Below are 25,605 nucleotides of genomic sequence, written 5' to 3' on the forward strand. Positions count from 1 at the left end.
TCTCGGAGACCTCTGTGTTCCACCCAGTTTTACCCAGCGGTCAGCCCGGCGTATCTCTGACTCAGAAGCTCTGGTGTTGTGCACAGTTAACTCTGGTTGTAGCTAGGTTGCTACCTCAGTTAGCTTAGCTCCCACCTCCGCATTAGCTTTGGGTTAGCTTCAGGTAAGCTTGTAGCTAGTTCGACCGGGTGTCGTCAGTTGATCCCAGCCTTACAGCCCCACCCTCAGCTCCACCTCTCTTCCCTTTTGTGGAATTGTCTGGGCTTGACGGAACCTGTGACACGGTCAAAATGGTGGTGGTGGCCACCTCCCATTTTAGCAGAAAAACTTGTTATTGGACCCTATGGAAACCCATTGTCCATATATTAATGTCGATAATTCTTACTATAGAAGTAAGAGGCCAGGCTCCTTTATTTATATACAGCACGTTTCGTACACAAAGGAAAATCAATGTGCTGAAGGTCTCACAGACTGTGTTACTTATTGAAATATAAAATCTACTTGCAAAGATTTATATAGAAATTAGTTCCGACAGGTAGTTTACCTGTAGGAACCTGTAGTTCCTACAGGTAAATGCACAGTAGACTGATCAAACAAGCAAAGAGATAAAATAAACAAGTGAAAACATTAATCACTAACATGTTTATCTGAGACTTTTCCCAGAGGGGTGAAAATGTTTATTCATCCTGCTTTATAATGGAATACACACAGTTGGTCTCGGTGTGCTCCGACTGTCGTCTGGACCTCTTGGACTGCCGCACATTTATAGACGCATAGTGGAGGTTGTATGTATCGTGATGGCTAGCCTGGAAACCAAACAGATGTTTTAGTGTTAGTAGAGGAAAAAACTGGGTGCAGGTGTGAAGCTAAGGGAGACAAGATGCTTTCTGAAGCTGGAAAATGTAAAATTTGAAAGAAAAAAGATTTACCAAATTAAAACTTTGATTTTTTTATACATTTTGAATCAAACATTTGACAGAAGGGTGTCTGGACATTCTCTAAAGCGTAAGTGGTATTTTTTTAAACTCTTGCCTCTTTGCTTTGACTAACTAATGTCATTATACAATTCTTTAAATTCCTTCTAATAAGAATCCTGCATTCAGGTCAACCTTTTGGCGGTTTCAGTGTGAGCACCGTCCCCCAGCATGATGATTTCCTCATGGGATGCTTTCACCTTTGGGTGTTTCAGAACTTAAAAATAGAAGCAAGAGATTGTGAATCACTTTTCTCTGCGTTTGAGAATTAAAGTGCTTTATAATCCTAAATAAATGTTTTTGTTTTGTTTTGTTTTACAAAATGTAAAACAAAACAAAACTTTTGTTTTGTTGAATGGTTCATATATTCCTTCTGGTATCTTTAATATTTACACCACAGAGATAATACAGCCAGATGTGTGTCATGAACCAACACATTCTCACTCCCAGCGCGACAAAAACAAACGCTTGGTCAGCCACCCTCTGCGTCACATCCCTGACGCCAAATGTGCCCTTTTTCGTTACTTATGTGCGAAAAGGGGTTTTTCCCTTTTATGACTGCAGATCCCAATGCAGCGTAAAACTGTTGCGATGTGATGTCCGCAGCCAGGGCACCAAACAAGCTCATTGTACCTCACCCTAACCTTCCCCTCACCCCTATCCTAACCTTAAAGGGGCATTATGGAAGTCTGACAGCCAAAACATGTATAGAAATAATAAATGTCTTCTTCATACGTTCTCCTGCAATGCCCTGGTCCTGTAGAATGAGCCCTGGCATTTTTACTGTGATTGCCTGTTTTTCTGTAAAATCACAGAAAAAGAGAGATGCTCGGGTCGAGCAGGCTGCTTCATGCGCGTTCACGCTCAGGCATCGCCCGTAGCATTTGCTATCCGTAGCTTTAGCAGCAGAGAGAGAGGCAGTGCCACTTTGTCGCTGTTCCTAACGCCTAGTGACAAAGCTAGCTACATTTCTGAGGACCCTTAGCTACTTTCTGTAGAACTTTCTTCTAGATATTTCCTGCAAATTAGCAACAAAATAGCCATTTTCACTCCGAACCGTTCTTTGAACGTTGTTTCAGCTGTCATCAAGGCAGTGGCGGTTCTACATCGAATTACTCCCCGGGCGAGGCCCCCTTTGAGCGCCCCCCCAACCGCCCCCCCCCCCCCCCCCACCACCACCACACCACCCCACCTGCATGAACACATGCATGTTTTCTACAAACAGGCATGTTTTACTAGAACAACTATTGAACATTCATTTTTCTAAGTTGCACATATTTACATTAATTACTATGAAGTTGTCAGAATGTAAATCACTATACATTATATACTGTATCAAAATATATCGAATCAAATATACAAAAACAAACAATAACTAAATATTAAGAATATATGAACATAATAGATTATAAATATTCTAAATAGCAAAAATATTTCACACATAACAAACTAAAGATAATCACTACAGCATTGCACTTAGAATAGAAAACACAAACTAAAATTAAAACCTAACCTTGATGCAACATCATCAATAATGTCATCACATGAAATCTGCTCCCCTACTGAGTGATTGATACTAATCAGAGCCAGGTTAGTGAGCCGCCCCTGAAACATAGTTGACCTCAGGTATGACTTGATCAAGTTTTGAAAAGCTCCTCTCAGCTGGAGCCACAGTGACTGGCAGAGCAGTCCAAAAGTTGGGGTAGATCTCCAATAGATCTTTATCATGATCCATAATATTTTAGATTTGCCTCTGGAATTGTAATTTAAACTGACATAAAAAAACTGTAGACTACCAAAAATGCCACCTTTTACAGAACAAATCATGTAAAAAATAATCAGTGCAGCCATCTGCAATAAATAAACAGGATAGTTAGTGGTGACTGGGGAGTTTTCTTCTGCTTGTAGAGTTGTTTTATTTATTATTATGTGAACATGATCAACATGTGTTTGTTGTTGTTCAGGCAGGCCACAGGCTGCAGTGAGCATTTAACAAATCCTAGTTTGAATCAGTAAAAACCGATTCAAGGACTTTTTTCAAACCATTTGAATATTTGTTTAAATATTTCAGCCCTATTAGCTCTGTTAGCAATTAGTTGACCGCATTTAACCGTTAAAATCGCAGTTAACTGGTTCAAAAAATTGAAAACATGCATCATGAGAGCTACATACCTTTACCTTTCTGCTCTTTTTTTCTTTTTTTCCCCCTGAATGGGGCACCTGGTGGTTTTAGCCTTTTTATGTTCATCTCTTCTGTTTGGCTCCTGACTCAGTAAGTTTCCTTTAGTCAGGACTAAACTATTTGACCTTGATGGGGGGGTGACCACAAAACCGTTTTGTTTTTCCTTTTTTTATTCAGCCATTTCACACAATTCAGAGAAACCTGAAAGAATGATAGGCCTGCATTTATGATATTATGAATGAAATATGGAAGAACGTTAAGATGTGATTGACTTTAGCCATGTTAATACAGTGTATTCAGCCCCTGCACGCTCATTTCATTTGGGAAAGACGCAGAGGTGAATTCCCCCGCCGCACCCCTCCCCTTCCTGTTCTTCATAGACACACAGAGCACGTGAACGTTCTCAGTCAGCAGGAGCACCTGCAGCTGCAGGGGGCGCCAACTTGCTGTTTCCAATCCAGACACTGTCATATGACAGATAATAGAAAACCTCGGTGCGGCGCAGATTTCCTTTTTTTTTTTTTACTCCGCGCTTGTGCGCCCCTTTTGTGTCATGAAAAAATGCCGCCCCGGGCAACTGCCCTGTCTGCCCGTGCCTAAAACCGCTACTGCATCAAGGATATAAATGTTACAGGTATGAAAGACATCACTGGTGCTTTAGCTCACCTAGTAAGATGTTGGACTCTTGTGCTGAGGAGCTGGGTTTGATTCTGGATGTGAACATAGTTCATTTAGAGTTTCTTTTTACATTAATGGTATATTTTTTTACAGTAAGATGCCCAAATTTTTATTTGAGACTCGCCGAACGGCATTGAATTCACAGATAAAAAGATGTGGGTTCAACTTTCATTTTGGAACAATTTTTCAAGCAAGGGAAGGGAATGATGTGAGCATGCAGGAGGACTGACCCATCATAAACCTTTGTCGGCTGTGCTGAAGAGAAAGGTACAGAACCAAATTATTTAATTAATTAGCTGCGCGTTCTCCTGTCCTCTGTCCTCCGGGCCACACACACACACACACACAAGGGACTGTCTCAGCTGTTATTTTCGTTAAGGAGTGTGCACGTGCAGCATGCGCGCCTCGTACACGAGCCTACTATTGAAGCTGCCGTTACACTTTTGGCCTGAGGGGGCAATCGCGAGCATAAACATTCAAAACTCCGTAAAGTCCCTTTAACCATCTTGCTAGCGAACACGTTAGTGATGTGTTGGTCACTCTAAAAGCCGGCTCTATGAAGTGAACGGAGGGAGCCGCCTTGTCATTGGTCGGGTTTGGACCGAGGCAACATGAGGGGGAGGTTTCAACTACCAAGGTGGAGGTTAAAAGTAGAGGGTATTTGTAACCTCCCCCTCGCCAGATGGTATGTTCTAACGTTCCCCTTGGGCGGCAAATACGAAAATTCAGTCAGAATGCATGGGAAACAGACACTTGATCACAGTGAGAGTAACGTTTTAGGTAGCAAGAGGGTTAAGGTTAGGATGAGGGTGAGGGAAAGGTTAAAAATAGCAAAACATTAAGGTTTAGGTGCGGTTAAATGAGCTGGTTCGGTGCCACATCAGCAGCTATCTCATCACGTCAATTTTACGCTGCATTGGGATCTGCAGTCAGAAAAGGGAAAACCCTTTTTCGCACATAAGTAACGAAAAAGGGCACTTTTGGCGTCAGGGGTCTGATGCGGAGGGTGGCTGACCAAGCGTTTGTTATTGACGCGCTGGGAATGACAATGTGTTGCATGAACATTTCACTTTAGGCCTTTAAAGATCAGTTGTACTTTTTCTGTTCTTTAGCTGTCAACTTCGTTACTTCTTTAAAGAGGTAATTCACTGAGAAACCATGTTTACGTATTTATGAAAATGACAGGATATCTGCAGGTTTAAGGAAGCCACATTTAAGACTTTCTAAGACCTTTTCTAAGGCCACTTTGACCAAATTTAAGCTATTTTTTTCAATTAAATTTAAACTATAATTCCAAGCTATTGCCTGGAACCGGTGCTAACCACATTGCGAACGTGGGATTAGCCATCCAGTTACCATTAAACTTGCACTTCCCCATGGCGCAAGCTCCCACTAGCTTAACCAGCTAATGTGCTCATCTAAAAATAGCCCCCTTTCACAACCAACTGAATGTGTACAGTTCCGCTTATGCCAACATCGTACACAAAAAATTCTGAACACTAACTAGAAATTCACAAAAATTTTATAGAAATAAAAGAACCTTGTTTATTGGGTCTTTCGTAATTTAAGACCTTTGGAAACTGTATTTAAGGATTATTTGTCATTTTTAAGGATTTTTAAGGCCTTAAATTTGGAAAAGCTAATTTAAGACTTTTTAAGGACCCGCAGATACTCTGAAATCATCTGCTTGTTTTATTTGTGAGTATAAATCATCAATATCGCAAAGCAACATGGTCAGTAGCAGACATGTAGCTGCTAGGCAATCCAGGGTGAGAAGTCCAAATATCAGGAAGACAGACTACAAATCCTGCTGTCTGAAGCTCTCCTCTGATGCCAATCTTCTAATTCCTGAAAGCACATCTGAGCTTTTTACAGTACATCTTAAAAGGCATTCATTCCTACTAGAGACCACTGCAATTAAATTAATTCTTAAAAATTATGAGTGAAGAACCTGCCAGCATAAGTGAGGATAATCTTTTTTGTTCAGCTCATCTGAAGAACTGCCTGACTTGTGTATGGCGCTGTTGCACCGTTGTACGCAATATATCCAGGCTGAAATGTTACCGCACAAGACACGCTGATGGTGAAGCTGCTAGACTGGGTTAGTGTTAGTCTTACCTGTCTCCTTGTTGTAGCGTCAGCAGGAACGCTTGGCTCTGGGTGCAAAACAAATACTGGTTTTTTACATTTCTATTGTACATGTACAAATGACACTTCAATTATGTACCTGCTGCCTGGTTTCTTTTCTTCATCCTATACAGCAAGAAAACCAGTAGAACAACCAGTAGGGTGGTCAGAGTTCCAGCCAAGAAATACACCAAGAAGTCCAGCTCACCTACAGAGGCCCAGGTATCAGAAACAGATCTTAGCTGTCTGCGCAAAACACACAATTACGTGTTTTTAACCACAAACTGAATTTTTACTTACGTGAGAAATTCAAAGTTGTTCCGTTACCAAACAGTATGTGTCCACATGAGGCCACAGCACAGTAATAAGTCCCAGTATGAGACGCATTCAGGTTGTTCAGAGGCAGGTTGTACACACAGGTGTGTGTTTGTGTGTTTGGTTCCCTCTCACACTGATCATTCCTGCCTCTGCGGCTGTAAATGAGTCCTGGACGAGAGTCTTTAGAGTCTTTGAACCAGTAAACACTGTGTTCTCCATCACAGGTCCCAGTCTGGACTGAACAGTTCAGAGTCACAGAACCTTCTAACCGGATGGTCTCTGATGCTGACTGATGAACCAAAGTCTGGATGCCCGTGTCCTTTACACTTACGGTAGCACCTTCTGCAAAAGTCAAAACTTGTGTGTGCATAATGCCACAGTAATAAGAAGCCGAGTCAGAAGCCTTCAGATCTGAAATAGTTAAACTGTTTGTTTGCTTTTCTCTAATTAAAGTAAAACGATCATTCCTAAACTCGTCATAAAATGTGATTTCTGACCCATATATGAAGAAACTAGACATGAGTTTTGGTTTTTGCCCCAGAGTTTGTTTATACCAATAAACCCACGCTGATTCAGTCCCCTCAAAGGAACATCGTAAAGTCACACTGTCTCCAACATCAGCTGAGACCAAACTGCTGTCTTGATGAACAGATGATGCGGTCAGATGAGTCTCCTGAACTATAAATTAGAAAACAAGTGATAAGATTAAGAAACATGAACCAATTCTTTACATTGCTGTTAAACTCTGTATAATAATAACAATAATAATAATTATTCATAGAATCTTCTCACCCATCGTTCCTAGAAGAAAACAAGCCAAGCAGGAGATAAAATGTGTAGAGATCATCGTGTTCGGATTATCGTGTCGAGTGGAAAGAAGCTTTGTATTTTCACTACACTTAAGAGACGTGACTGCGTTTGATTGGCCAGCAACAAGCAGCAAGACAGGAAACATGATCACATGACCACATCAACCTGTGATGTTTGTTCTTGAGAAGGTTAGCCTAAATTAGCAACAGTAGTCTGTAAAACGTGAAGGTTTTTTTTCTTCTTTTTAATAAAATATAAGTATCTTATTGTCATAAAATCCCATAAAAATTGGCCCAAGATGAAGGCTTGGACACAGAGTCAGAGAATTAACAAAAGTTTTTAATAACAGGTTTTTTAAAAGCACAAAACTTACTAAAGAATGCCCAAAACCCTGAATGAACATGAAGGAGGATGTGACACCGAACTAAAGAACCCAAAGAATAGTAAACTTTTTGGCCAATCTAATGAGATGCAAGTGTGTAGTAGTCCGTGTAAACTGGGAAGCTGAGGGAAAACGATCAACGGTGACAATAAAAAATAAAAAACTACAAAAGTAAGAAAGACATTTTAAAAAAGCCTGGCAAGCCATCGTATATATGTATATATGTGTATATATGCAATAGTATTCCGTTGCAATCCTTAAAAGAAAACAACACGTTTACCCTAACCAACTTACCTGAGGGAAGGAAAGCACTGGGGGGTAGAGGGGTGTATGTGAAGAAAAACAATGGTGATGGATCAGTAAAATATAAAGCAAGGTATGTAGCCAAAGGTTACAACCAGAACCCCGCTGTAGACTATGAAGGAACTTTTTCTCCAACCACAAACCTTACAAATATAAGAGTACTGATGTAGTGTGCAATACAAGAGAATCTAATTTTACACCAAAAGCTGCATACCTGCATACACCGATAGATTCAGAAGTTTACGTTGAGCAGCCAGAAGGTTATGAAGTGACAGGAAAAACCAATGAAAAACTGGTCTGCAAGCTGGAAAAATCCCTTTATGGGCTTAGGCAATCAGGCAGAAACCGGAATGGAACATTACTACATTAGTCTAGTAGAGAATGGGGATTCGGCAAGGGTCATTTTCTTTTACTTAACTTTTTTTCTTCATATAGATAAATTACTTGTCCCAGATAACAGTCATAGAGGGATTTTAATAAAAGAAAAATATAAATAAATGACCTGACATGTACATTGACAAAAGTACAAACAATACATTTTAAGAAAATAAAACCTTTCTAATGACAAAGAAAACAATCTTTTACATGCGCCTCTCAAGATAAAAATCACAAGGTGCTTCGCAAAAAAAAATTAATAAAAATCAAAGTATTAAAAAGATTTTTAAAAGTACTTAAAAATAGGGAGCTCATGTCACGCCCATTTACTTCCGCATCATGGGTCCCCAAAAGAACGAAATAAAAGTCAACAGGGCTAAATACGCTATTTTCTAATTCCGCTTGTTATGTGCCATGGATTTCACATATGATATGATTCATGCATGTTGATACCATCGACATATAAATATTGAACAATGGGTTTCCATAGGGTCCAATAACACGTTTTTGAGGAGAAATGGGAGGTGGCCACCACCGCCATTTTGACCGAGTCACAGGTTCCGTCAAGCCCAGACAATTCCACAAAAGGGAAGAGAGGTGGAGCTGAGGGTGGGGCTGTAAGGCTGGGATCAACTGACGACACCCGGTCGAACTAGCTACAAGCTAACCTGAAGCTAACCCAAAGCTATTGCGGAGGTGGGAGCTAAGCTAACGGAGGTAGCAACCTAGCTACAACCGGAGTTAACTGTGCACAACACCAGAGCTTCAGAGTCAGAGATACGCCGGGCTGACCGCTGGGTAAAACCAGGTGGAACACAGAGGTCTCAGAGAGCTCCACAAGCCGGCAGCCGCACAGCAGACAAGCGCCGCTGCGATCTGAGATGCGCAGAGCTGCCGCTGGGGAGAACCGGGTGGAAAAGTTTCCATCCCAGAGCTCCACAAGCCGGCAGCCCGCGCAGGAGACAGAAGCTGCGATCAGACAGAGATGCGCCGAGCTGTGGGGAGGGGAGAACCGGGTGGGAAACATGGGTCTCCCGAGAGCTCCACAAGCCGATAGTCGGAACCCAGCTCCACCAACATGTTATATTTCAACCCATTTTCTAAAGTGCAGCATCATGTTAAATGCACTGGGTTTTACCCTATTACATTTAAATTTCATGGTTAAACAGTACATGTTAAAATCTAAGCTCAGCTCGGCAGTGACCTAAAATACATAAATATAATTTTACTTACTGAAAAAAATGAAGTGGAGACTCCTTGGACGCTCTATTAGTGCAATTAATGCCACAGCAAGTCATTTTGTCCAACAATTGCACAAAAAATATCCAAAAAGAACGCACAAACGCTACAACAAATGGTCTAAGTTGAGGGACTGAAAATGACCGAACAGTTTCCAGGCCAGACCGAGGCTCTACTGAGGCCTTTCCCAGGAGCTAGCTCTGTGGTCACGTGGGTCTGATGCTCATTAATTATACAGAATTTTAGGCTTTTAATACACTTAAACAGAAGAGTGAGAAAAAAATTCACCCCCCTCAGAGTTGTCATGAGTGTAAACTAGATCATTTAAACCAAAAACATGTTTTGGTACCAGGCTGTAAACATGTTTATTTCTGCTGTGAAATTGGTATTTTTAACATGGGAGTCAATGAGGATTTGCTCGCTTCTGACACCAGCCCCTAGTGGATGAGGGTGGAACTGCAATTTATTACATTTCCGCGTTTGCTTCAATTTTTCACCCGCATTGTGGGGGCTTGGTTGATACCAAGAACTCGATTATTTTCGAACGGGGGGGGGGGAATCGTTATTTTAGGTTTTGTGTGAAAATAAGTCCAGGACTAAAAATACACATCATGAAAGTGATATCATCGAACCAGACATGGAGAAAAACAGAGGGAATATTACTGTAAGTTTAGCTAACATCAAATCCTTCCTTCAGGAGGAATAAACCACCATAAATCTAACCATGTAGTAAGTAGCAGCTACGCTAGAGGAGAAGAGATTCTGTGGTGACGTCACATATGCGACGTGCTGACATCTAATTTACAGTCTGTCATGTGCCGCGGTGAGTGCTCCTCTCATTTTTGTTCCAGCTTTGAACTGCTGTGTTTCAGGAGAGGGAGGCTCCAGCTGCAGCTCATTAACAATCAGCGGGTCCAGCTATAAGAGGAGGAGGAGAAGACACCTCGACGCCGAATGATTAACTACAACTCGGTAGTTCCAGCCCTTTGCGTCTTCTGGTTAACTCTAGTGATTTTTGGATTTTGGAACCCTTGTGGATATACTTGTGCTTACCTGTTCCCAGGATTTTTGGATCATTTGTGGACCTTACCTTGACTCCTCAGGATCTCCTTGGATTTGTGAAGCTTCTGGAGCTTCTCTGGTTTTCCTGTGGCTCCTCTGATTGACTACTTGGACATTTCCACGATCCCACTGGATTACTCACCTGTGCCCCATAAATCTCCTGGACGCGGCAATCACCATTCTCCTCTCCTCCCTGCCGGCCCACTCTCCTCACGCCCCCTCTCCTGGACACCCCCTCTTGGATTCACCCCGGCACTCCACCTACCCTCCCCAATTCCTCAGCCCCCAGCTTCCCGTAGGTCTTTACTCTGCACCTTCCCAGTTTAGACTTACCTCCCTGGACTCATCTGTTCCTCTGCTCTCCCCTCCTCAGACGCTGCGGTTCATTTGCAATCCCCACTGGACCTTATCCAGTGCGCCCTTAGTTCCCGATTTTTTTAAATAAAATTCTTTAATTTTTCTAATTGACTCGTGAGTGGTGAATTCTGCATGTCTTGGGTTAAACTCGTCCCAAAAACCATGTCATAGTCATGCTAATTATGAACTTTTACAAGCTGATAAATCTCAAACTGGCGTGGTAGAAACACCCACCATTAGTTAAATTTAAATTGCTGCACAACATATGTGTGATCCAGGGCGTAAAGCAAAGCGGATTAGAAAATGGCGTTTTTAGCTCCGTTGATGAAAAAAATAACAATGTAAGGAAAGGGACAGAGAAAATTAATAGGAAAGAAGGAAATCAGTGGATTCCGGGGAAAGGCAAAATAAGTAGAAAGAGCAGAATAAGGAAGGGGTGATGATGAAGGTCCAGCCAAAGCCTGAACAAGTGAGTCTTCAGCTGCTTCTTAAAGGAGACCACTGAGTCCACTGATCTCAGGATCGGGGGGGAGAGTTCCAGAGTCAGGGGGCCGCAGTACAGAGTCAGCTCTACTGAGGGTCTTAAATGATATCTATCTATAACTAGATCACGGTACATCTGTGGTGCTTCTGTTGTTAGATCTGACGGCAGCTTTTGACACAGATGACCACGCAATTCTACTTGATCGCTTGGAACGAAGGGTTGGGATCAAAGGGTCTGCTTTGGATTGTTTTAGATCGTATCTCCACAACAGGACATTCTGTCTTAAACTGGGTGATGTTTTTTCTTCTTGGGAGGGGCTCCGCTGGGGGGTCCCGCAGGGATCGATCCTTGGTCCTCTTTTGTTTGCAATTTATTTGCTTCTTCTGGGGTCAATCTTTTGTAAACATGGCCTATCGTTCCATCTCTATGCTGACGATTGCCAGATTGTGTTTATTACCTTATTTGTTCTTATTAGTTTGCTGATTTTTGTATTGAACCTTGTATGGAATGATTCTTTGGACAAGTTAACAGGATTGAGATTACGATCCGCAATAGACATATGATTGCAGCACCTCGTGCTGTGTTCCCACTTCATCATGTTGATTCTGAACCTTTCATATCTGATTGTAGTGTTTATTACTTTACTTATTATTTTTGTTTTGATGCTTATCATTTTTGTCTTGAGTTACTTGTTTGGACCCTATTGGCCCTTACGACTACTGAGATGATCACCTTTCCTGGTTTACCCCCTTTCTATGCCTTGATTCGTGATTGATGTAGCTTTCATAGTTAATGGTGACAAGTTGTGGAAGTGGATAAAATTACTTATTATTTAACTTATTTTTGTTTTCCTTATTTGGTTTTGTTTTGTTTTGTTGCTTCCTTTTGTTTGGTTGTTCTATTCGGATAAACAGGCGGGAATGTTATGGAAAAATTTATGTTTATTAATTCCTGATCATGGACTCAATCAACTGAATGTAAATGTATTGCTCTATGCCTCTTTGCATGACGCACCCACACACATTCTTGACTTCCCACACACACACAATCTCTACCTCTCTATAACTAAACTCTGTGACCGGATGTTCGAGGCACTTTGCCACAGTTATAACTGTTTGACTTGTCTGCTCATTGTCTCCTTCTCTCCTCACTATAGGAAATGGGTTATTGATTAACATACTGATAAAATCCATGACACTTTATTATTGTTCTCAACCAAAGTCAAAAAGAGACCATTTTTCTAAACTTTGAAAGTGTCAGTGTTGGGCAAGTTACTTCAAAACTGTAATGCATTATTTATTACTTGTTACCCTCATTTTAAAGTAATTCATTACATTACAATATTACTGATTTTAAAATGTAAGGCATTACACTACTTTTGCATTACTTTAAGTTACTTTCACTAAAACAACTTCAACATGAATCTGGTAATCTGACGCTCAGTGAGCTCATGACATATATGTGGAAGGTGATGTGGTGTCTGAGCTAGGATTGCTGTTAAAAACAGTCAGATATAATAACAGTGCTTTAAAATGATTGTTTATTTACTAAAAGCAACAACAATCTGTACTCTCAGCACGCTGCCATCTTATATTAACTGAGCAGGGAGTGAGGTGGTGGGGGCTCCAAGCCTATATTTGCCTTGGTCCCCAAATGCCTTGATACGGCCCTGGATGTGGGACTGACTTCTGGGGTGATCTGATTCTATCACATGTATAAATATTAAATGCTTATATTATTGCTTTTCACTGGTAAAAATGTGTATTGGGGATAAATCTACCTACTTTTTTTCTTTTCAAGCACTTTGTTTTGTTTTCTTGATTTTATTTGAATAATTTCCTGCCCTTTCTCTCTCTAACCTTCCTGCATGCTGCATGTTTTCTCCGTCTTCCAGAAAAAACTGTTTCCTAGACTTCGTACTTTCTATCAGCCAGAGGGATCTTCACATGCGCGGCGCTCCAGCAGTAATGAGTTGAAATCACCGGGGCCCAGATTATGAACTCAGCTGAGAAAAAGCACGTCAGAAAAGCACAAAATACCAGAGAATATGCGCTGATATGAACGATCGCAAGTGAATTATTTTGTTTTAGTGGAGCGATTTTGTGAATGTTGCAGCGGCCGCATGCAGGACGCAGCTGGAGTATTTGAGCCGTTACCGCTGCGTCCTCTCTGCTCATGCCCACAAAGCTGAGTCCATAAATGATGTCATATATGCAGATACTGGATCTTTCTTCGGGTTTCCCGCAATTTGAATTTTTAAGGAACACATCTTGATTCTGGGTTTAAAAATGCATTGTAATTACCGCGTTACTGACAATTGTACCGAGTAAATATTACCATTTTCTTTCCCTGTAATGCCTTACATTACCACATTACAGCAAAAAGCAATGCATTACAGTAATTAACTACTTTTGTACCACATTACTCCCAACGCTGGACATAAACATCTTTATACTCACTGTTATAAAACATTTACATCTGACAAATGTGCCACTGACTTGTTAATTTATAGAAAATATCATTCTAAATGAAATAAAATTTAAAAAAAATAGGGACACTTTCAAAGTAGCTTGCTCTAAAATCTTATCCAATTCATCCCAGAAACATTGGTGTGTAAAAAATATCTAGGAGAAATACGTATTAGTACTAGTGTTAATGTTAATATCAAATCCCACTGACGAGTGAGGATTGCTTAATTCTTTGTGCACTGAAATGTTCTTACACACACACACACACACACACACACACACACACAGAGAGAGAGAGAGAGAGAGAGAGAGAGAGAGAGAGAGAGAGAGAGAGAGAGAGATAATGAAAAGACACACACGGTGTTCCACATAGGTTTATTTTAAGAGAATACTAAAATATAAGCAAGGATGTTCAGGTATAAAAATGCTGAATGGACTTCTGCAGTTAAAACCATTTGTGATCGAACACAAACTGTAAATACTGGAGTTGATTCATGTCAAATCTATTGTTTCACACTGGAGTAAACACACTGTGTGTGTGAGCTCATCCTGCGACTTGTTGATCTGGTGTTAACACCCACAGCAGCATAATGGAGGTTGTCTGTGTTCTGGTTACCGTGCTTACAAAGAAAAAAGGATGGGAATGAATCATTCAGTAGGATGTGCTCTTCAATGTTAAGTTTATAATACAAGCTGATAATTACCTCTTCATTAGTTGTTTGTTGAGATGCAAATCTTATTTGAAACTCTGTTCAAAACAAAAGTTTGAAATAACATTTTTTTTTCAACTAAACTGTTTAGAAAAAAAATCACCCCCTTTTGAAACACTTGAATTTTGTTTCCTTTACTTCTTTAAATAAACACAAACAACATATTTAGCAGCTTTACTTACCCTGTAACATCCAACTGAAAAATGTCACAATTATGGTTTAGAAACTTACAAATATCAAGAAATACTGAGGACACCCAATGTCAATTTTACCAGCCTTGACTTTCTTGGGATACTTCATAAATGTACTGTGTTCCATGTTCAAGATGGAGCAATATTTGCCCACTCTTCTTTAGTAAAACTGGATGGTAAGCGTTGGTCTGAACTCGGACTGGGTCACATGATCAGCGGTGTGCTTTGAATCATTGTTTTGTTGAAAGGTGAAGCTCCTGTCCATGGTGAATGTTCGTCTACAGCACTACCAAGCCAGAGAACGTTCCAGACAGGAACAACTGTTTTTATGCTCCACTCATCACATTGATTACAACTGATCACAGGTGGAAGCTAGTAACCACGGTCTGCTGAGGAAATGGTAGTTACCTCCCCTGACTGTTTAAAAGTCTTGCACATTCCAGGGTGGCCTTTTGTTGTGGGCAGTATAAGGTACACCTGTGCACTACTCATGATGTCAGATCAGTATCTAGATGTGGCACACCTGTGAGGTGGGATGTTTTTAAGTCAAGACTCAAGACCCATCTTTTTAGGTTAGCTTTTATCTAAATATTTTCTACAGTTTTATTTCTCATTTAACATGATTATATTTTATTACTTGCTTAGCATGTTCTATATGATTATATTTTAGCACAGTTTTATTATTTAAATTATTATTTTACTGTCTATATCATTTTATTTATTACTTATTTTCTAATTTTTGTCATTTATATTAGCTCTTTATATTTTTACTCATTTTAATCCAGTGTTTCCTCTGTAGGGGCCCTCTGCCCCGGGAGCGGTGGTCGACTGTAGCTTCCTGGGCACTCTATAGGTGGGGGGCTATGCTCCTCCTCCACTGAGCACCCTGACTTAGTGTGGAAGACCTGATGCTGCCGGGACAGACGGCTCCTCTGATGGCGTTTCCTTGCATTACCATACTTGGCTCATCTGGACTCAGCCTAAAATAATTTTTACTTGTGTGTGTGTGTGTGTGTGTGTGTGTGTGTGTGTGTGTGTGTGTGTGTGTGTGTGTGTGTGTGTGTGTGTGTGCTTGCATATGTCTGTTAATGTTTTTAACCTGTTATGGGAATCTGGGGTCATTTTGTAAAGCACTTTGAATCACACTTTGTTTGAAAAGCGCTTTATAAATAAATTTGATTGATTGATTGGTGGATTGATTGATTGATTGATTGATTGATTGATTGATTATCTCAGTGTCAGCATGTGGCGGTGAGTGAAGCAGATGCAAGGATCCACATGCGGGTGAGGGAAGCAGGCAGGCAGACAAACCAGTACGAGTAAAAGTATTTAATGACTGGACAATGAAACAATGATCCACAAAGAGACACAGAACTGAAGGGGTTTAAATACAAGAGGGCTGGGAGCTTGGGTGAGTGGAAAACGAGAGGCAGGTGGGAGCAATTAACAGAGACGCAGGCTGAACCAAATGGGGAGACAGGACAGGGTGTGACACTCAGCAAAGTAAAAGTGCTCACTATCACACATTTAGACTGATTTGTGAACAATGTTTGAGAGAAATGATAATATTGTGTATCTGGAATGAATTTTAGATCTTTAAGTCCATCTCATGAAAAATTGGAGCTGAAACAAAGGTGTTGCAATTATTACTTTGATGAGTGTATATATAATATATATATATATATATATATATATATATATATATATATATATATATATATATATATATATATATATATATATAGTCTGTAAAGTCAGACTGCAGGTTTACTGGTGGTTCCCAGAATATCTAAAAATAGGATGAGAGGCAGAACTTTTAGCTATCAGGCTCCTCTCTTGTGGAACCAACTCACGAGCTTTACTGTGAGGCAGACACATTGTCTACTTTTAAGACTAGGCTTAAAACATTTTTATTTGATAGGGCCTATGGTTAAAATCTGATGTTAGCTTAGATCTGGACAAGTGGGGGAGTAGACAGAGGTGGAGTGTACAGTCGGTAAAGACGGCTCTCCCTTGCCCTGCCTCCAACATGCCTCCATCTAAAAGGCTAGGTTATCCAGAGTTATCTCTGTAGTTATGCTGCTATAGGCTTAGACTGCTGGAGGATACACTGACCACTTTTCACACTCTACTGCTTTCTTCTACAATCTGCTCTTTAACTGTATTATTTCCTGCTATTTCGGCTGTTAACTTTATTTTCTCTCTAAGTGTTTTTCTCCCCAGAAGAAGCTACAATGACGTTCTGCTGAGCTGTGGTGGCCTCATGGAGGGGGTCATTGTCTAGCACACTGCTGCTAACCACTTAAACATTCTCCCTCTCCTTATAATAACTTTTTATTTTCCTTGACGTTGGATGTGCTACTACTAGTTTACCTGTTTAATTATAGATTCACTAGGATAAATACAATAAAGTTTATCTCTCGCCAAACAGAATATTTACTAAGAAATCACAATGTAACCATAGAAACACTACTTGGTGTGTGTGTGTGTGTGTGTGTGTGTGTGTGTGTGTGTGTGTGTGTGTGTGTGTGTGTGTGTGTGTGTGTGTGTGTGTGAGTGCGTGCGTGCGTGCGTGTGTGTGTGTGTGTGTGTGTGTGTGTGAGTGCGTGCATGCGTGCGTGTGTGTGTGTGTGTGCTCTGTCTTCTCCATCCCCAGTGAGTCGTGGTGGATGGCTGCTTATACTGAGCCAAGATCCTCTGGAGGTTTCTACATGTTGAAAGGGAGTTTTCCTCTCCACTATCGCTAAATGCTTGCTTAGTATGAGGATTTCTGTAAGGACTCTGACTCTAGTCAGTGACTCTTTGCAATTTGCTGGGTTCCTTATATAGGAAACGTTTTACTGATTGGCTTAATGAACTTACCTGTATTGGAATGTTTACCAATACAGAAACGTCAGAAACGTGGCATTAGAGACTCCAGCAACCATAGTTAAATGTTTACCTGGGGCCAGAGCGGGCAACACTAAATCTTATCTGAAACTGCTGGCTAAGGATAAGCGTAAATACAGTAAGATTGTTATTCACGCTGGCGGTAACGACACCCGGTTACGCCAATCGGAGGTCACTAAAATTCGGTGTGTAAGTTTGCCAAAACAATGTCGGACTCCGTAATTTTCTCTGGCCCCCTGCCTGATCGGACCAGTGACGACATGTTTAGCCGCGTGCTGTCCTTCAACCGCTGGCTGTCTAGGTGGTGTCCTGAAAACAACGTGGGCTACATTGATAATTGGAAAACTTTTTGGGGAAAACCTGGTCTGATGCGGAGAGACGGCATCCATCCCTCTTTGGATGGAGCAGCTCTTCTTTCTAGGAACATGGCCAGTTTTATTAGTCCTCCATGACAACCCAGGGTCCAGACCAGGAAGCAGAGACGTAGTTTAACCCACCCCTCTGCAGCTTCTGTACTGTTACCCACCCACTACCCCATAGAGACAGTGTCCTGCCCACGGCCAAAATCACACAGATTAAATATCAGGCTTAATAAAGCAAATCATGGAAATCTCATAAATATTAGAACAAATTCAACTGAGCAGAAAACTAGAAAAATTAAATGTGGGTTGTTGAACATTAGATCCATTTTTTCTAAGACTTTGTTAGTTAATGACTTGATTTGCGATAATCAAATCTCTTTGCTCTCTCTCACAGAATCCTGGCTGCAGCAAGAGGACTATGTTAGCTTAAACGAGTCAACTCCTTCAAATTATTTAAATCATCATATTGCTCGAAGTACAGGGCGAGGAGGAGGAGTGGCAACTATTTTTCATTTGGACTTATTAATCAGTCCCTTACAGATTAATAGCTACAGTTCGTTTGAACATCTTATTCTTAGTTTTCCTAATCCAGATTGCAAAATTGTAAAACCACTCTTGTTTGTAGTTTTATATCGTCCACCAGGCCCTTACTCTGAGTTTTTGGATCAGATCTCTGATTTTTTATCTGATTTGGTGCTAAATATAGTGGGGGATTTTAATATTCATGTGGACATTAAAAATGATAGCCTCAATGTAGTCTTTAGTAATATCTTAGACTCAATTGGTTTCACTCAAAGAATACATAGCTCCACCCACTCCTGCCATCATACATTGGACCTTGTGCTGACTTATGGCATAGAGTGTGAGGAAATAACGATCTTTCCACATAATCCAGTCCTCTCGGACCACTTTCTGATAACCTTTGAGTTTTTTATAACTGAGTTCTCGAGACATGAAAGTGAATTTCACTATAGTCGGTCTCTATCTGACAACGCAGTTGCATCTTTTAAATCAACTGTTCCATCTTTACTGTCCTCAGCATCTCAGAGGAACGTAGCAGAGGGCAATATTTTCAGTTCTAGCCCCTCACAAATTCATGCCTTAGTTCATCATGTGAATTCCTCTTTACGTGTGGCATTAGATGATGTAGCCCCTTTAAAAAAGAAGGTAATTAGGGACAGGAATTTGGCTCCCTGGTTTAATTCTCATTTACGAGCTTTAAAACAAAACTCTAGGAAATTGGAGAGAACATGGCGCTTTATGCACCATGAGGAGGCCTACCTATCCTGGAAAAATAGTCTTGTGCTTTATAAAAATAAGCTTCAACAAACTAGAACTGCTTATTTTTCAGCACTAATTGAGGAGAATAAGCATAATCCTAAATTTCTTTTCAGTACAGTTGCTAAACTTACACAGAATCATAGCTCTGAGCCATCTATTCCCTTAGCCCTCAGCAGCAACGACTTCGTGGGATTTTTTACAAGTAAAATTAATTCTATTAGAAACAAAATCTTTAGCATCCTCCCTAATGCGATTTCTTCTTCCTCAGTAAGTGAGGCAGCATCAGAGGTGACTTTAGAACCTCATCTGTGCTTGAACCGTTTTGATCCAGTTGAGCTTTCAGAGTTATCAAAAATATTAGCGTCATCTAAACCTTCAACTTGCATTTTGGATCCAATCCCAACCAAATTATTTAAAGATGCATTTCCTTTGGTTACTGCCCCCATTCTAGATATAATCAATATATCCTTAGTAAATGGGTATGTACCACAAGATTTCAAGGTTGCTGTAATCAAACCTTCACTTAAGAAGCCTTCTCTGGATCCAGATGACCCAATGAATTATAGACCAATATCTAACCTTCCATTTTTATCCAAAGTCCTGGAGAAAATAGTGGCCATCCAAGTATGTGAGCATTTAAACACCAATGCTCTGTTTGAGGAATTTCAGTCTGGTTTTAGAGAGTATCACAGCACTGAAACTGCATAAGTGAAAGTTACAAATGATATTCTCATGGCCTCAGATAAGAATCTTGTGTCTGTTCTAGTCTTGTTAGATCTCAGTGCTGCCTTTGACACAGCTGATCACAATGTTCTTTTAGAAAGACTTGAACATGTTGTAGGGATCAAAGGAAAAGCATTAGGCTGGTTTAAATCTACCTGTCTGACAGATTTCATTTTGTAAATGTACATGACAAATCTTCTTCATACTCCAGGGTTACTTGCGGAGTACCACAGGGTTCAGTGCTTGGACCAATTCTTTTTACTATATATATGCTCCCAATTGGTGCAATCATTAGACAGCATGGGATAAACTTCCACTGTTATGCCGACGATACTCAGTTATATTTATCCATTAACCCCGATGAACCTAATCGGTTGGGTAGATTACAGGCTTGTCTTGAGGATATAAAAAGTTGGATGACTCTAAACTTTTTGCTTTTAAATCAAGACAAGACGGAAGTTCTCATCTTTGGACCAGAAATCCAGAAAAGGAAATTGCTTAGCCAATCTCCTGACCTGAATGGCATTACATTAATCTCCGAGAACGAAGTAAGGAACCTTGGTGTTATCTTTGACCAGGACATGTCATTCAAATCCCAGGTTTCACAAGTTTGTAGGATTTCCTTTTTCCACCTTCGGAATATTGCTAAGATTAGAAGCATCCTTTCCAGGAGTGATGCTGAAAAACTAGTTCATGCATTTATTACATCAAGACTGGATTACTGTAATTCCTTACTCTCAGGAAGTCCACAGAATGTAGTTAAAAGTCTTCAGCTTGTCCAAAATGCTGCAGCTAGATTTCTGATGAGAATTAAAAAGAGAGATCATATCTCTCCTGTCTTAGCTTCCCTACATTGGCTACCTGTTAAATTCAGAATAGATTTTAAGATCCTTCTTCTCACATATAAAGCTCTTAATAATCAAGCTCCATCATACATCAGTGATCTGATTGTTCCATACGTTCCTAACCGAGCACTTCGCTCTCAGACTGCAGGTCTACTGGTGGTTCCCAGAATATCTAAAATTAGGATGGGAGGCAGATCTTTTAGTTATCAGGCTTCTCTCCTGTGGAACCAGCTCCCAGCTTTAGTCCGTGAGGCAGACACTTTGTCTACTTTTAAGAATAGGCTTAAAACATTTTTATTTGATAGGGCCTATGGTTAAAATCTGATGTTAGCCTAAATCTGGACTAGTGGGGGAGTAGAGGGAGGTGGAGTGTACAGTCGGTAAAGACGGCTCTCCCTTGCCCTGCCTCCAACATGCCTCCATCTAAATAGGATAGATTATCCAGAGTTATCTCTGTAGTTATGCTGCTATAGGCTTAGACTGCTGGAGGATACACTGACCACTTTTCACACTCTACTGCTTTCTTCTACAGTCTGCTCTTTAACTGTATTATTTCCTGCTATTTCAGCTGTTAACTTTATTTTCTCTCTAAGTGTTTTTCTCCCCAGAAGAAGCTACAATGACGTTCTGCTGAGCTGTGGTGGCCTCATGGAGGGGGCCATCGTCTAACACACTGCTGCTAACCACTTAAACATTCTCCTTCTCCTGATAATGGCTTTTTGCTTTCCTTGACGTTGGATGTGCTACTACTAGTTTATCCGTTTAATTATAGATCCACTAGGATAAATACAATAAAGTTTATCTCTCGCCAAATAGAATATTTACTAAGACATCACAATAAAACTATAAACACATTACTTGTGTGTGTGTGTGTGTGTGTGTGTGTGTGTGTGTGTGTGTGTGTGTGTGTGTGTGTGTGTGTGTGTGTGTGTGTGTGTGTGTGTGTGTGTGTGTGTGCTCTTTCTTCTCGATCCCCAGTGAGTCGTGGAGGATGGCTGCTTATACTGAGATGGGATTCTCTGGAGGTTTCTTCCTGTTAAAAGGGAGTTTTCCTCTCCACTGTCGCTTTATGCTTGCCTAGTATGAGTGTCAGAAAGGGTTATAGTTATGGCAGTTTTACAAGATCCATTTGTCCATCCTGCCAACAACGCCACATGTGATAGAGTGGGAACTCTGGAAGTTATTTGCTGATCTGACAGTATCTTCAAGATAAGGGCTCCGGTCAGAGAGCAGGGCATGGAGAGACAGTTTTACGTATTTAATGACAGTTGAAGTATGGACATCTGTACATTTCTGTGGTTCCGTGTGGTATATCAGTCATGAACGCACACGAGGCTGTCTGCCATCACCAACAGCTTGGACAAAATGGTAGAAACGGCTTTACAGGAAGTGACTATCTAGAGGAAGTGATGTCACAAACTGGACCACCAAAATAAGAGTGGGGTAACTTTACAAATGGATCTTGTAAAACTGCCATAACTATAACCCTTTCTGACAATGAGGATTGCTGTAAAGTCACTGACACTAGTCAGTGACTTGATGCAATTTGCTGGGTTCCTTATATAGGAAACATTATTTCTGATTGGCTTAATGAACTGACCTGAATTGGAATGTTTATTATGTGAAGTGCCTTGAGACGACTCTTGTCGTGATTTGGCGCTATATAAATAAACTTGAATTGAATTGAATTGAATTAACCTTCTTCTTTTGCAAGGAATGGTTGTGTTGGATAAGTAAGCTGCTAAAAGATCCTTTTTGTTTGTGTTTCCATTTGAGGCTTTAAAGCAAAAAGAATGAAGTCTCAAAAGGGGGTGATTCTTGTGTAGAGCAGCAGTTACCTGAGGTTCGGCTCAGGCCCTTTTGTTGCAGCTTGTACAGAACAACAGCCAATAAAGCACTCAGGGTGATGGTGAAGATCAACACTCCACTTAGTAGGTATACCAAGTACACCTCACCTGCAAATACAAGAGAAACACTGAGATTTTGAAAATAAAGTTTAGATGAACTGCAAAAACTAAAGTGGTTGTTCAAACATGGATTTCTTAGAAAATGTTTTAAACAATTAAAATTGTATCTGCTCATTGCCAAGCTAACAGTTTATTAGTGCAAAGTTAAAGTTTAAAACCTCTAATCTCAATAATATTATAGCAATGTATTTAGGATTTAATAAAACTTTATACTTAAACGTTTTCTTTTCTTGTTTATTTTTTGTTTAAATTGTTTAATATTCTGTGGTTAATCGCAGCAAAAATTTGTATAGAATCTAGCAAACTATTGCACTCCTGGTTTTGCTTGCAATATTTCCTAATCCGTCATATTTTTTGCACTTTTTTGTCCTAATGCAAGGTTTATGAAAATGAATATTTATAAAATGTGGTTTAAGATGATTGCTGTAAAACCATGGAGATTAAGAAAGCAGTGAGCTTTCTGCATTTAGTCCTTTGAGCTAATCTCTATTTTCCTAACATTGTAAAGAGATTTATTATTTATTTGTTAATTTTTTTTTAGACAGAAATTCGTCTTTAACATCAGCAAAAAGAAAAACTCACTCGTCATTTCCAGCTTGGTCCCGTTTCCAAACAGTATGTGTCCACATGAGGCCACGGCACAGTAGTAAATCCCAGCATCAGACACATTCAGGTTCTTCAGAGGCAGGTTGTACACACAGGTGTGTGTTAGTGTGTTTGGTTCCCTCTCACACTGATCATTCCTGCCTCCGTGGCTGTAAATAAGTCCTGGATGAGAATCTTCAGAGTCCTTGAACCAGTAAACACTGTGTTCTCCATCACAGGTCCCAGTATGGACTGAACAGTTCAGAGTCACAGAGTCTCCTGACTGGACGGTCTCAGATGCTGGTTGAAGGACCAAAGCTGTGTTCTCCAAACCTGAATCTTTCACTATGACTGTGGCCCCCTCTCCAAATTCAAACATAAATGACAGACCGCTTGCACAGAAGTAAGTCCCTGTGTCTGAAAGCCGTAGGTCAGATATTTGTAACTGGCTTTTCCCATGTTCAGTTTTCAGTTTGAAGTGGGGATTGTCCTTGAAATCATCATAAAATGTTCCACTTTCATCATATTTATAGCTAATGGAGACCAGTTTCAGCTTTTGTCCCAGAGTTTGTTTGTACCAGTAATATCTAACAGCAACACTTTGATGAGTGCAGCTCAGAGTCACATCTCCACCAATATGAGACGTTAGAAAGCCAGGAGAGTCCCGACGCACTATTGGTTCCACATCATTCGTCTCCGCTAAGGTAAAAAACAAAAGTAGTTACTTTAATTCCTTAATTGTATTCCTCATAAATAGCAAGTCTAAAAGTTCAGCTGAAATCTAGACTCACCCAGGTTCCAGAGCAGCACACCCATTAAATAGAAAAAAGGCTTTGAAGGTGTCATTGTGATGAAATGGTTGTGTTGAATGAGAGCATGAAAGCATCTTGAAACAAAGCAGGGAAAGGACTGTGCTTATTCGCTACAGAGGAACGTGACCTCATCACAGCCACCTACAGACGAGTTTGATATGAGAAGAAACTGAACTTCTGAGACCCCTCACACCTAAAAGCACTGATTAGACAAATCTAATAATTAGATGAGTGGTCCCATCAAGTGAACAAAGAATAAATAACCTTACATCCAAAGATTCTTCATCAGTTTATTTGTTCTAAAAAACCTTCAACAAGTTATATTTTTGCAAGAGTAGATGCTCTTACCAGTGTGTGCTCTAATCACCTCAGTTGGCTCCTGTCAAAGGAGAAGTGGCTCAGCACCCAGCCTCTATGAGATGTCTGAGCTCCTTACCCTAACTCCGAAGGTGCTTTTATAGGACACGCCATGCCGGCAAATCAGCGTAATATTACCGCGATGGTATGTCTATAAACGCGCCATGCCGGCATAGCGTTGCGCAAATATCGTGGCATTCGTTCCGCCACGCTTGGTAGTAATCTTGCCACATCAACCCCTCGCCTCTGACGGCTAAATGCTTGTCAGCCCCGCTAATCACTTTGGAGCGACTGTGGGAGGTTCCCCCGCAAAAGAGGGTGGTCGCGTTGGTGACGTATGCTGCCGGCCGGAAGGCATATAAACACAGATAAACATGGCCTCTCACTAGTATCTTTCAACCACCAACAACATGGCAAACTGGACGGACGCGGAGACCATGGAGCTTTTGGCCGTGCGAGCGGACGAACAGATTAGTCGCCTTTTTACGGGGACGGTGAGAGACAGCCAGTCCTGTAAAAACAGCTCACGGCTGAGCTTGGCCTCCTTGCAAAGGAAACTCATTTCAGCCACTTGTGTTCATGTTCTTGTTCTTTTGATAATTACCCAAAGCTCAGGACCATGGGTGAGGACTCCCCAGCCCTTAATCCCATTGAGAATGTGTGGTCAACCTTGCAGAGGCAGCAGGATTAAAAAAACCACAAGTTGTCCAGAAAAACTAACAAAGTCAATAAAACCGTTACATTTCTACTTCAGTAACCATAAAACATCTGACAAATGGATCTAAAACACTGAAGCAGAGCATTTTGTGTGAACCACAACTCGGGTCGGACGTTTGAATGCAGCTGTAGGTTTCTAACGGTGTTTAGAGAAAAGCTGATGTGCTAAATAAACAATAATAGAACATTTAGTCCTGTTATTGCTCATGTTTTCATATTTTCTGTCATTTAGCCTCATTTGAGCCCAACGTGTAAACTGTGATTCCAACATTTTAAAAGGTCACTGAGATCTGAACCTGCAGGCAGTTTGATGAAGCTGATGCGTTCTACGCATCGACACACTATATACCAAATTTATTTATGAATGAATGATCAATTTTATTCAGTCATCATAAAAATTATTCATG

General features: G+C 40.6%; 2 protein-coding genes across 2 annotated transcripts; both read right to left on the bottom strand.

The window, feature by feature from the left end:
• Positions 1 to 642: 642 nt before the first annotated feature.
• On the bottom strand, positions 643 to 7,064 carry LOC107372327 (uncharacterized). The gene is made up of 4 exons (XM_015940537.3): positions 6,262 to 7,064; positions 6,062 to 6,169; positions 5,953 to 5,990; positions 643 to 806 (listed from the first exon to the last, which is right to left on the bottom strand). The coding sequence occupies exons 1-4, from the start codon at positions 6,797 to 6,799 to the stop codon at positions 678 to 680; spliced, it is 813 nt and encodes a 270-aa protein (XP_015796023.2). The 5' UTR covers positions 6,800 to 7,064; the 3' UTR covers positions 643 to 677.
• On the bottom strand, positions 6,867 to 25,273 carry LOC107372328 (V-set and immunoglobulin domain-containing protein 1). The gene is made up of 6 exons (XM_015940538.3): positions 24,104 to 25,273; positions 23,310 to 24,011; positions 22,599 to 22,715; positions 14,464 to 14,507; positions 7,072 to 14,379; positions 6,867 to 6,957 (listed from the first exon to the last, which is right to left on the bottom strand). Exons 1-5 carry the CDS (start codon positions 24,156 to 24,158, stop codon positions 14,263 to 14,265), a joined length of 1,035 nt encoding a protein of 344 aa, XP_015796024.1. The 5' UTR covers positions 24,159 to 25,273; the 3' UTR covers positions 6,867 to 6,957; positions 7,072 to 14,262.
• Between the last annotated feature and the right edge of the window lie 332 nt (positions 25,274 to 25,605).

The sequence above is a fragment of the Nothobranchius furzeri genome, chromosome 3, assembly GCF_043380555.1.
Source record: "Nothobranchius furzeri strain GRZ-AD chromosome 3, NfurGRZ-RIMD1, whole genome shotgun sequence".
Lineage (NCBI taxonomy): Eukaryota > Metazoa > Chordata > Actinopteri > Cyprinodontiformes > Nothobranchiidae > Nothobranchius > Nothobranchius furzeri.

Bases quoted from the DNA above. Each gene is read 5' to 3' on its own strand.
- LOC107372327 (XM_015940537.3), bottom strand. From the start codon at position 6,799: ATGTCTAGTTTCTTCATATATGGGTCAGAAATCACATTTTATGACGAG. The intron at 6,170-6,261 runs GTAAGTAAAAAT...GGGCCTCTGTAG, and splicing joins AACAACTTTGAATTTCTCAC to GTGAGCTGGACTTCTTGGTG. The intron at 807-5,952 runs GTAAGACTAACA...TTTGGTTTCCAG, and splicing joins ACGCTACAACAAGGAGACAG to GCTAGCCATCACGATACATA.
- LOC107372328 (XM_015940538.3), bottom strand. From the start codon at position 24,158: ATGACACCTTCAAAGCCTTTTTTCTATTTAATGGGTGTGCTGCTCTGG. The intron at 22,716-23,309 runs GTGAGTTTTTCT...TTGTATTTGCAG, and splicing joins GACCAAGCTGGAAATGACGA to GTGAGGTGTACTTGGTATAC. The intron at 14,508-22,598 runs GTAACTGCTGCT...TGTTTTGAACAG, and splicing joins GGGCCTGAGCCGAACCTCAG to AGTTTCAAATAAGATTTGCA.